General features: G+C 41.6%; 1 protein-coding gene across 1 annotated transcript in view; it reads left to right on the top strand.

Annotated features, from left to right (window-relative positions):
• The window catches only part of ccdc88b (coiled-coil domain containing 88B), a 36,843-nt gene extending 30,775 nt beyond the window's left edge, over positions 1-6,068 (top strand). The window contains exons 15-21 of the mRNA XM_002938699.5: positions 1,084-1,209; positions 1,323-1,509; positions 1,685-1,830; positions 2,306-2,401; positions 3,688-3,824; positions 4,382-4,588; positions 5,937-6,068. Of these exons, the coding sequence (XP_002938745.2) occupies positions 1,084-1,209; positions 1,323-1,509; positions 1,685-1,830; positions 2,306-2,401; positions 3,688-3,824; positions 4,382-4,588; positions 5,937-5,953 (916 nt within the window). The 3' untranslated portion in view covers positions 5,954-6,068. The remainder of the gene's footprint in view (positions 1-1,083; positions 1,210-1,322; positions 1,510-1,684; positions 1,831-2,305; positions 2,402-3,687; positions 3,825-4,381; positions 4,589-5,936) is intronic.
• Positions 6,069-12,189: the final 6,121 nt, after the last annotated feature.

Genomic DNA, 12,189 nt, shown 5'->3' with positions numbered 1-12,189 from the left:
AGAGGGCCGATAATGGAAGCCAGTTTTGACCACTCCTCTTTTTGAAACTGCACCCACTTGAAACCACACCCATGTTATCACATGACCATACCCATATTAATGGTTGTAGTACAGCAAATACCTGCCATACTCTGCCTTCCCTACCCTGCCTCTGTGTGCCATACTCTGCCTTCCCTACCCTGCCTGTGTGTGCCATACTTTGCCTTCCCTACCCTGCCTGCGTGTGCCATACTCTGCCAGCCCTACCCTGCCTGTGTGTGCCATACTCTGCCAGCCCTACCCTGCCTGTGTGTGCCATACTCTGCTTTCCCTACCCTGCCTGTGTGTGCCATACTCTGCCTTCCCTACCCTGCCTGTGTGTGCCATACTCTGCCTTCCCTACCCTGCCTGTGTGTACCATACTCTGCCTTCCCTACCCTGCCCATGTGTGCCATACTCTCTCTGCCCTGTATGGCACACACAGGCAGCATACAGTGACACGATGTTGGCACTGCTCCTACAGTCTGCACAATAACTATTTAAAAAAAAACAAAAAACTTTTTAATTGCAATACCACCTCAGTATATGTTCTTTTTGTAGTGTGCATGGTTTATTTGTGGGTTTCTACTGCTGTCTGAGGTGTGAACAGGTAAACAATGTGGGTGATTACAACCTGAGCCTGAGGTGTGGACACTGCAGGGGGTGAACAATGTAGGTATTAAAAGGTGTGAACAACACAGGGGGGTTATATTTTTAAACAATACAGAGGGTTTACAGCCTGAATCTGAGGTGTGAGCCATGCAGGGGGCCAGTTAATCACAGTACTGATACCATTTAAAGCTTACACAAGAGTAAGCCATCAAAGCAGCCAGAGGGCCACACAGAGGGGGGTCGCCAGTTGGACAGCACTGCCCTAGGGCAACTACCCTAGCTCATCTACAGTATACTGTATAGCCCAAATATCATAAGAATGATCAGCAGAACAGTAAGACTAGGCACTAGAGTATGTAGGGACACTTACAAAATATGGCACTATTGGAGGAACAGAGTGATGGGGGTGGCAGCTGGCATGGTTCTTATATCTTATGTCTGATTTCTGTTCAGGTTTTCTCAGTTGTCTGTGCAGGGAGAGCAAACGCAACAAGAACTTAAAAGAAAAGTGCAGGAGCAAGAGGGGACAATACATGAATCGCAATTAGAAAACCAAAATCTGCAGGAAGAACAGCATAGGTAAGAGAATATATATATATATATATATATATGCAGTATATATAGGGGGGCATCTATGGAAATGAAAGCAAGAAGCTGTTGCAGGAAAATGGAATCTTGCTCTAACCCCACAGACTGAAAGAAGAGCTGTCTCACCTGGACAAGACCTTAGAGGAGAGATCTTTAGATCTCCGGGAGATGAAGAAGCAGCTAGGAACAGAGCATAGAGAGAAAGATCAGCTGGAGCGAGAGCGTGGCGAGTTGCGAGAGCAAGTACAGCGCTTGGAGATCAGCAACACGGCACTCACAGAACAATGTCAGGTAATGACATAAGTGAAACGTCCCTTGGGGCTAGTGCAATTTAGCCTTGGCCCTTTCCTAATTCTTAACACCTATACCCCCATTCAATATTAGTAATACCTTAAGGCAGAGAATATAGTAATCCATGTTATATGTGTATATATTAAAGCAGTTACTAGTTTTCACCTTCTCTCAGGTTTTATCCCAGGTAAAGCTTACCATTCAGGACCAAAACAATCTCCTGCTGTCACAGATACACAGTCTCAGCCGTGATAACAGAGAGCTGTTAGAGCGCAGCTTGCAGAGTGGGGAGCTGAGACAGGAGGAGGAGAGACGCTACAGGTAGGATAAAGCTGTGACTATTCTTTAGTCCCACATTGCTCATTTACCAGCCGACCGTTGGGTTTTCCCAATAAATTACATTTCTGTTGTTTACCTTCTACACTCTGAATCAACATGGTTTGGATCTAAAAAAAAAAAGCTATTGCACCATGCAAAGGGCCTGAAGGCTGTGGCACATCTAAAGGGGCTTCAGACATTATGCCGATAATATTACATAACAAAGAAATGTAATTTTCTCCAGCTGTACAATGTATGAAAATCCCTATTGGCATGCCTTTTGTAGATTAGGAGTAAACTGCTGCAGTGGGAAAGCCACATAGGTGTTAGCTTCATTGCAGAGAGAATTCTATCATTCTGATTTATGAGGTTAAATGGTTGGGTCTAGATGGCAAATTCTGACTTCTCTGTTCTAAGATCAAACTCAGTTTAATGATGTTCCTAACCTTAAGTTTACCCTTTTCTTTTCTATTGCCAGGGAGAAACTGACAGAACTGAAACATGAAAAACAGAAACTACTAGATAAAATCATGGATCAGTACAGAGTTTTGGAACCAGCACCAGTTCCACACAGGTAAGCTTTATAGGGAATGTTGCAAGCAAAGGTTAACCTCTAATTATAAACTGGCATATTGTTTGTAACAAGTGGAGAGAAGAGTTAAAGTGGCCATACAGGTTCAGATTTTAGTCTTCTTCTGACTAACGTTTGGATATCTATCGTATGTTTAAATGCAACGATCTAAAACTAACATTCAGGCTGAAATTGTAAGATGAAGCCCTAAAAATGACAAATCGAGGATGTTCTGAACATTAAATAGTTGGCAGAAATCAATCGTAAGAAAGTAACTTCCTGGAAATACATTGTAAGTCCCCCAAGGATATTGTCAGATACACAATAAATGCACAGATTTTATCTCCATCCGACTGAAGTTTTCTACCTGTCTAATCGGCTATATGACCGGTTGCCATGGTGCGAATATTATAAGGAACAGATAATTTGGAGCCCGCACATGGTCCGAAAATCATACCAAACTATGTTCCGTACGATTATATTGGTGCATGGATGGCCAGCTTTAGAGTTTACAACAACTTTAGAGTAACCAACTTTGGGTTGAGAGGGATGCTGAGTGTACTGAAAACAAGGCCTAACAGGAGTGGGAATAGGCTGCAGAATAGAATAGCATCTGTTGATTCTGGCCAATGCCAGTGGGGCTGCTGTAACATGTTTGGTTGAACCTAAACTGTATGGATTTGGTGCAAATCATGGCTTTGTCGTCATTTATTTATACAGCCCCACCAAGTCAAGCAGCAGCTGTTTTAATTTATAACAAACAGGGGAAACTGAATGTCATGGCTCTACAAATGAGACAAAGGGATCCCCTTATTCCCGAGCTCTATTGCAATTGGAATGGGGCAAACCAAGTTTGTGTGAGCCGTGGGAAGAGTCATGCCTGTAAAATACATGCTCTTATCAACCAGGCAGCTATAATGGTACAAGAGATGCAACTGTTCTGGATATCAATATATTGTACCAGCTTCAGATTTAACATTTTTAAGGGGTCCAACTGGACTAAGTTGATTTCTGATATACCTAACAAGGATCCTCTATGAAAACCAAAGTAAATGAATAATGGCAATAGAAAACCAGTTTAGTCATTTTATTTCATATTTTTACTTCATATTTTATTTTCCCTCAGTGTAGACTGAAAGTTCATTGGGTTGGACAGATGATAACAAAGACAACATAATACTGATTTGCAAAATATGCCTGAGATGTATTTGTAGTTTTCAGCTGTGGGATGAGCACATTTCCTTAGCACAAATATGAGGGTGTCTTGTCTTTTCTTCTCTCCACCAAAGCCGGAAAAGCAATTGGATAACAGATAAGATGAAGCGACTACTTAGAGCAAAAGACAGAGCCCCAAGAGGACCAGGGGATTCCCGCATCCTCACCCCCTCTGCTGAACCACCATTGGACCCAGAGAAAACCACTAAAAGTAAGAAAATAAATGAATGAACATACCTTTAGGGGTAAGTTGTTGTTATTATATCCATGCTTTAATTAGTGACTTAAGTCCTAAAAACGTGCAACGTTAAATTGAAAATTATTTACTAGACCTGACCTGTTATTATTATAATCTCGAGACACTTAAAATGTATAAAAGCTTCCTTTTACCCCACATATACTACAAAGGGATATGCTGTTAAGAATGTAAAAACAAAAATGCTCAAACTAATGTAAATTGCTAGAAATGTATGCTTTGAAGCTCTACTATTATTTTGACAAGTTTAAATACAAAAAAAAAAAATCTCGAGACACTTTTTTTTACAAAGTGGTTTATAGAGATTTTCTATCATTTACATCAGTCCTTGAGTAATGAAGCTTACAATCAACTGTTCCTACACATTCACTCACAAATTAGGGTGAAATTCATCATAAGCCTGTTAACCTGCTTGTGTGTATTTGGACATAGCTATTATTTTCTTGCCTTTATCTGTAAAATTTATATTTATAATTGACAAATAATATATCATTTGACTTTGGCTCTGCTAGGTACAGTTACGCTTCGTCGTAGCAGAAGCTCGGTCACACCTTCCAGTCCTATTCCCCTAGGCTCTCCTATTCGGGCACGTCATGCAAAATTGAGCTCGACTATTCGTAGCAGCGAATCATTTAACAGTCATGATACCACCCCCAGGGAGAAATTCCGATTGAGGCGCAGGGGGCAGGTCCATGAAAGTGATGGGGAGGAGCCTGTAGGTAAGACGGGAGGCTTGTGGCATAGGTGGACTAGTGGCGTAACTACCATACAGCAGACTCTGGGGTTGTGGGGAGATCCTGGGGTAAAAGGAGGCCCAGATCATGGGGTCTGCTGTTAAGTAGTTCTCTCCAGCTGCTTTAAACTTTTCCACCCACTCACTTGTTTAATGTGGGTGACAGCGTGGCAGCGGTGGGATAGGGGCATAGTGGGCCTGCATGTATGAGTCTGGCCTCCTCTGAAGATCTGTTCTGGGGGGGAGCTGAACACTTGAAGGCCTGCTGTGGGTTGGGTACCCAAGGGTTGTCACCTGTCTGGTTTTGACCTGAACAGACTGGATTTAGGAGGGATGTCTGGGTCAAAACTGTCTGCCTGGTTTTCCAAATTAGAAAATCTGGCCAGGGCTCTCTGAGAATGACGCAGTGATATGCCAATCACCGATCATCACTTGATGTTACTTGCAATTTCAGCAATAGCGCTTCCGCTTTAATGGTTGCCAGCGGGTCACAGATCAGGTTGCACAGATGGCAGTTTCGGGTCAGGTAGTGGGTCTAAGTGGGTAGAAAAATGGGTCCGGTTCATAGGGTGAAGGTTGGGTTGGGTTTGGGTTTTAAAAATTAGTTCATTACAGGACTCTACACGAAGGTACACCACTGGGCAGACTAGAGTCACAATGACTTATTTACCTAATTTCTCCAGATGGAAGTTTAAGCCTGCCCCATAATACCTCTGGTCTGCCCCCTAATATCTCTGGCCTGTGCCCTGATGTCACAGTTTCACCCCCAACATCACCAGTCTGCGTCAGATTAATTGCCCCACCCTCTTTGTCCGGATTTTGCTTCCCCAAAGGTGGAGCCCTATGTACAGTAATTGGCATTGATGCCAAGAGGCATTTATCCTGAAGAAAAGCTTTAGCAGTAGGGCAAGAGAAAAGAAGGGATCACTTACAATGTAGAAAGGCTCAGGCCCCTATAAACTGCATGTAGCTTAACAATAACTGGAGGGGCACAGGTTGAACATTACTCAAGCATATACTGAAGAAATAATTATTATACAATATATAGTGAATATTTATCTATGTGTTCCATAAGGGTGCCCTGTAAGCTAGGAGCTCAAGGCAGAGGCCTCCCCTGCTCTGCTCTAAACCAGACTGTGTGAGACAATTCATTAAGGACAAAATAGAGAACATTTCTTATATAAGGAGGTTTTATTCTGAAAGTTAAGCTGCTGCTAAAATGGTAGTAGAAAAGGGTGCAGGTTAGGCTAGAGAAAGGGTGAAGTCAGGAATCATGACTGTCTGCATTATTCTTGCTCACAACTTCTATCCCTTGTCATTTCCCTTTATTGCAGGTGGAGAGATAGAATGAACCAACTACAACACTTGAAGGGCGCTGGCCGCTGTAGAGATTACCCACTGTTTAATAGCTATATATATTCTGCTAACTTTGTTTACTGTAAATTAAATAAAAAAATAAACAATCAGATAAGTTATTTTATTCTTCTATTTTGCAGAAGCTGTGGGGAACTGTGTGGTTCTTTGCAGTCTTGATGCTTACATGTAATGATACAGGAGGCTGATATAGGATAATATAGGATGCTTAGACTGACTTAAGGGTATATTGTATGGTTTATAATGAGCAGTTGCCTCAATATAGGTACTGCACCTAAAGTAATTATGTGGTTAATTTCCCAGCATGCTTGAAAGTTCTCGGCAGAAAACCTATTGAGGTATTATATTCTCTGCTTCACAGCAATTCATTGTCTTTGCTTTTTCAGGCTGGGGAAAGAGAACTGACCACTTAAATAAAACGAAATCCAAAATTATCAGTATCTAATGGGAGACTATAATATTTCTATAATATTTAACTAAAGGTGGCCTTACATGGTAATATCCGTTCATTTGGCGAGCAGATCTTTGGCCGATATGCATTCCTAAGGTGGGTGATATTGGGCTAATTCGATCATTTGGCCCTCGGGTGTATGGGCTGTAGGACAGAGGACCACATTAACGAGTCGACCAATAGGAAAATCAAACCTGTAGGCCCCTTAGGGGTGCTGGTACACAAGTAGATATGCTGCCAAATCGGTCTAAAGGACCCAAATCAGCATCTGAAATCTGCCTAGTGTGGCCACCATAAGCCTTGGTAGGGTCCTAATTTGTGTTTTTCAATATGAAGGCATCAAATGGAAATAGAACTCCTCACCACGATTTAAAGGAGAAGAAAAGGCATTTTGGCATTTTATTGCCAATAGATTAATAACAATAGTGCAGGCTAGAACGCTATATTTATTCTGCAGAATGCTTGACCATAAACAGCCTTGGAAGCTCTCTCTCTGTTAAAGATAGCAGCTGCCATTTTAGCTGGGTCTGACTTTACTTCCAGGCAGCAGCTGGCAGGCACAGAACAGCTTTCAATTCAGATAACAAAGCAGAGATGGGAGAGGGAAGAGTGGAAGAGAGAGAGAGCAGAGAGGAAAGGGGGAGAGAGAAGAAGGGAGGAGGAGAGAGGCATAAACTGAGCACATTTGTGCCGTTCACTGAAGGATTTTTCTGAGAGCAGGAAGTCTGACACAGAAGATCATTATGCAGAATAAAAGGAATTAAAGTTGGTGTTTCTTTTCACTGAGGCGGTTTTATAAGTGTTTATGGCTTTATTTAAATAGACCTTTCTGATAAAGCTTACTTAGTTTTTACCTGGTTATATCTTAATTAAAACACTAGGCAAAATGTATAATCAGCATTAGTCCTATTCATTGAACTCATGTTGAACAATGAGGCATACTTCTCCCTTACTAGCATATTTGTCCTGATTTAAGCCCTCGAGCTGTACTTTAGCTACAACAGTATTCCCATACTTATATTTAGTACATATACATAACCACTACAATTTTCCAGACTTCCTGTTCAATGCATTGTACTGTACTGTTTTAAGTTTATATATATATATATATTCTGAATAACAAACCATTGCTATTTTAGGATCACAGTGTTCCCTGAATGGAATTTAATGTATAACACAAGCAGGATAAAAGGGCAAGCATTTAAACCTTCTTCAAAGTAACATTTCTAGGGAAAATTTAAAAAAATATGTGAATTCAGTGTTTTTTATAAGTGTTAATAATTCTGTAATTATTCTTTTTCCTTGAATGCTGGAGTATAAAATATATTATTGCAAAGCTGGGCCCTGTGGCCATGTAATTACCCTGGGGCAACAGTCCATTTACGGTAATCATATCCGATACCTTTTGTTTCAATGCTGATCCCTTTCCCATAGTGCAGATATATCAATAACTCTCGGGTGAGGCATGACTAACACAGGAAATTATTGCATTCTTTGGCAAACCACAGACTAAATATTCCTTTGTTTTCTAAACAGCAGGATACCAGGGGTGCACAGCTGGGTTATAAGCAGAATTAGAAAAAGCTCAACTGTTATCAGTCAGCTTGATTTGATACATTTAATTTGGTAAAATGCTAGTGTGCTGGTTTGTACATAATAACAGTAAGTATGGTGTGGATAATCAGTGTATTGTTTGTTACATATCAGTTACAAGCTACAAGGTGATCAGACAGGGTAACAATGTGACAGCAGACCCAGCAGCTGCTGGCAGTCCAGGAATATAGTTGGCCATTAGTAGGTACGAGCTGATGCTCAGTTACAATATATGGATTTAAAGAAAATCTACATACAGCAAAAGCATGCTGCCAGCCCCTCTCCTGCCAATATCATGAATCTTAGAAAGAAATTATATATATACTGTACTGTATATATATAATATAAAGAAACATCAATATAGAGAAGCATTTACTAGCTATACCCAGGGGCACTGCTGCCATTGGTGAGTTGAGAAACTCGCCTCAGATGGCAGCGCCCCTCAGGTTACCAGGGGTGTTAAAAAGCCATTCCTGGTAACTTCAAGAGCCAAAATTCAATTTTTAATTCAGAATGTCAGCCCTTCTAGTGTAAAGAATGCGACTGTGTGCTTTGCACTAGCAGTGAACCCCCCGTAGAACCACTTCCGACACAAAAACCAAGTGCAGAGGGGGCAGCATCCACTAGGGCGGCACTAGAGGCCACAATGCCCCTGGCTATGACTCATCAAGGTTTAATCAGTGCAGTGTAGTTAAATTTACAGGTTCACGCCAGAAGTAATGCAATTATATGTAATAATATTTATATTAGTGCTTCCAGATAATGTGGTGCTTTTTCCAGTTCTGAAGCACTTGTTCTAGACCAGGGCTGTCCAGCTGGAGGCCAACAGGCCGGATGTGGCCCTCCAAAGGATTTTTATGGCCCCCAGTCTACTCATGACTCCATAAGTTTGACTGTATGACATCATTTTCATTTAATTTGGCCCTTGAACATGTTGTATGAGAAATAATAGGGCCGCAACATGTAATATGTTGGACAGCATTACTCTATTTGTTTTGAGATTTCTATGAGGCCTGCACTTCTTTAACCAAGTCACCCAAAGGCAAAACTGATAATTTCTTACTTACATGGAGTGAATTGCTCCAATGTACAACTAAGGGGCAAATTTATGTGTGTAACCAACATCACTGGTGATGACGACCATATCAGATCTTTGCTTTTGTTTTCTATCTTGTAGGTGCCCGCTCAAATCAAATTGTTGATTGGTTGCTAAGGGCAACATCATTGGTATTGTTGGCTTACACACTGTAATAAATATGCTCCTATGTCCTCATACACACTGTATTTCTGGTGTCAGTATCTCTTTAAGGCTTTAATAAATACCCAGTCAATGTGCTTAAACATTTATACAAGTAAAAATCCACATAAGGATGGCACTAGACTCTCCATTTCAGTAAGGCAGGCTGATTCAAAGGAAGAAATATGATGGAAATGCTGAAGTGTGTTTGCCCAATATTTGGCATTTCTCCATATTAAACATGCAGTTCATGTTCAAATACTGTATTTTTTTGGGAAGCACTTAAAATACCTTGCTAATCTCAGTGCATTGCTGAAGACTGAATCAACTGTGTTGTAAGCCTGCAAATTTATTTGTAATTAATTGTAAATTCATCATATGTGACGTAACTACCTGAGCCCAAGCTGGAATGGGGCCCACTGCAGATTACTAGACCACAGAGACCTTATCCGCACACCCTCACTCTCCAAAAGTTATTTTGTCCGGTGCACACTGCTAGAGGGATCGGCACCCTCCAAATACACTATAGCAAGAAAAAAGCATATGGCACTCAGGACTACAAACAAGGGTAATACCCTTTTAAAAGTTTATTGCGGAGGTGCAACGTTTCGGGGCAATGTGACCCCTTTATCAAGCATAAAGGGGTCACATTGCCCCGAAACGTTGCACCTCCGCAATAAACTTTTAAAAGGGTATTACCCTTGTTTGTAGTCCTGAGTGCCATATGCTTTTTTCTTGCCCACTGCAGATTGCCAGTGCAAACTTGTAGACTATAGAGCTGAGTGGCTGAAACAGGGTCGCACTGGGCTGCTGGGGCACCAGGAAAAACTCAGTGGGACCCAGCCCTGGTGAGCCTCGGTGGCCCAGACCCCACAGGGCACTCCCCCGATTCGCCAGTCTCCCTCCCCCAACGTGCTGAAGGTAAGTTTCCTTTACACACAATTGCTCATTGGGGGGGTGCAGGGCCCACTGGGGCTTCGGGCCTACAACTTCACCCCCCCCCCCTCCAGTCCGACCCTGGGCTGAAATACAATGTGTGATAAAAGTGCTATAAATGGTCTCGTTTTAATGAAATCTTATACCAAACTCTCAAAGAACTCTTTGTTGCTCTTGAAGAAGTGTGAAGAATATAACGCAAAATGAGTTGAGCTGTTTTATGATATGACTACTTGTTCATCGTATATGTGAGTATTCTGCATTGAGCAGGATTTACCTTTAATAAACTTTATTACACTATTTTTGTATTCTCTCCTCTTTTCATATTGTGGCTTGTGAGGATTCGTCCAATAACCCATACGGATTTCAGTTCAAAGTCTTGAATGTTTTGATTTTTGCTTCCCTGGGTCTGGTGAGTGGGCACACTTACCAAGCCTTGCTAGTGGAGGAGTTTGCACTTTATATACTGTATGGTGAGAAGAGGCTGAGTGCAGTGAATACAAAATAAGCCCTATAAGGGCTGTGTGGGTAATAGGCCGGATGAAATCAGTCTGGGGGGGGTTATTAACGGATGCACATGGACTGATTTATATGCCTACATTGTTCTGTAGTGAATGGTTTGTTAGGCCACTGTAAATAAATTGGCAAATTATGTTTTGAGGAATATTTAAAATGTTTGCCATGGCATTTGCTATATCAGAATGGGTGTGGTTGGCTTACATGTTATTATACATTGCCATATAGTTAGGATGGTTCTATAACCTCCTCAGTTGTGTGTAGTAGAGGGCTGGTTAAGGCTGCGCATAGGAATCAGTCAGTTCTTTTAATTACACATATAAAAATGTGGGTCACTGTGGTTTTAATGTCTGAAAATGTGTGGCCAGGTTACGTTGGCTGTACAGTTAGGATTTTTTATAATTGCCTCCATTGTGTACAGTGCAGGACTAGTTAGGCCTATGTACAGCAGTTTGTGACTTCCGTTTATTAGACATCAAAAGTGTATGGCCACAGTGATTGTATGTTGGACTGGATGTGGCAAATTTATACAACAAACACACAGCAGTGGTTTTGTATTTATGTATTATGCATTTTGTTATAACAGTCTTGTAAGCCTCATGATCAAGCTAGTTAGCCCCCAAGTAGGAAAATGTGTTGCTCCAAATGTCAGGCTTCTTGTTATTTGCCAGCATGTTGGGCTGCTTGGGGTCCTTAAGGAACACAATGGCCTTAGATCACCACTGGGCATGGAACCCTTATACACAGTCAGTGAATGCAGTCAGGCTTTGAAGTCCTGGAGTGGTGCCTATTTTTCCCCTCCCTAACTCTCATTACAGGTCCAATCCATACAAACATATTGCTCAGAAACATTCAGAACAGCAGGTTGCAGCATTAACAGGGCAACAGTTGCAGCTACAAGCAAGTCCTCAGTCATCGGCAAACAGTAGGACAAGTGAGTGGTCCTGCCAAGGTGAGGGAATTAAGGCAGTGTAAAGGAGGGTTAAGGGCCAAAGGGCAAGACTCTTACATAGTGAGAGTAGATCCACTGCAACAGTCTAAAGAGCTGCTATAGTAGGGTACTCCCATGTTTTGTAATCATCTTTCTTCATGGTCACTTGGACCCTAAGTCCAAGAAGGCAGTTGTTTTGTGTCTTTGAGATTTCAAAGGCGGCCATTGGGTTATAAACAGGGGATGAGAGGAAGAAGGATATAAGCAAAAGAAGGAGATTCTCTGACTGAAAAGTTTTTTCAAATACTGATTAATGTCTAGCCTTCTGGGAACAGAAATGCCTAGTGTAAATGCTATCTGGCCCTAGCGTTTGGTAATAAGGATCTGGGAACAGAAATGCCTAGTGTAAATGCTATCTGGCCCTAGCGTTTGGTAATAAGGATCTGGGAACAGAAATGCCTAGTGTAAATGCTATCTGGCCCTAGCGTTTGGTAATAAGGATCTGGGAACAGAAATGCCTAGTGTAAATGCTATCTGGCCCTAGCGTTT

Source organism: Xenopus tropicalis, chromosome 4, assembly GCF_000004195.4.
Source record: "Xenopus tropicalis strain Nigerian chromosome 4, UCB_Xtro_10.0, whole genome shotgun sequence".
NCBI classification, from domain to species: domain Eukaryota; kingdom Metazoa; phylum Chordata; class Amphibia; order Anura; family Pipidae; genus Xenopus; species Xenopus tropicalis.
Note: the sequence above shows the minus strand (reverse complement) of the source record. Positions and strands in the feature narration are given on the sequence as shown.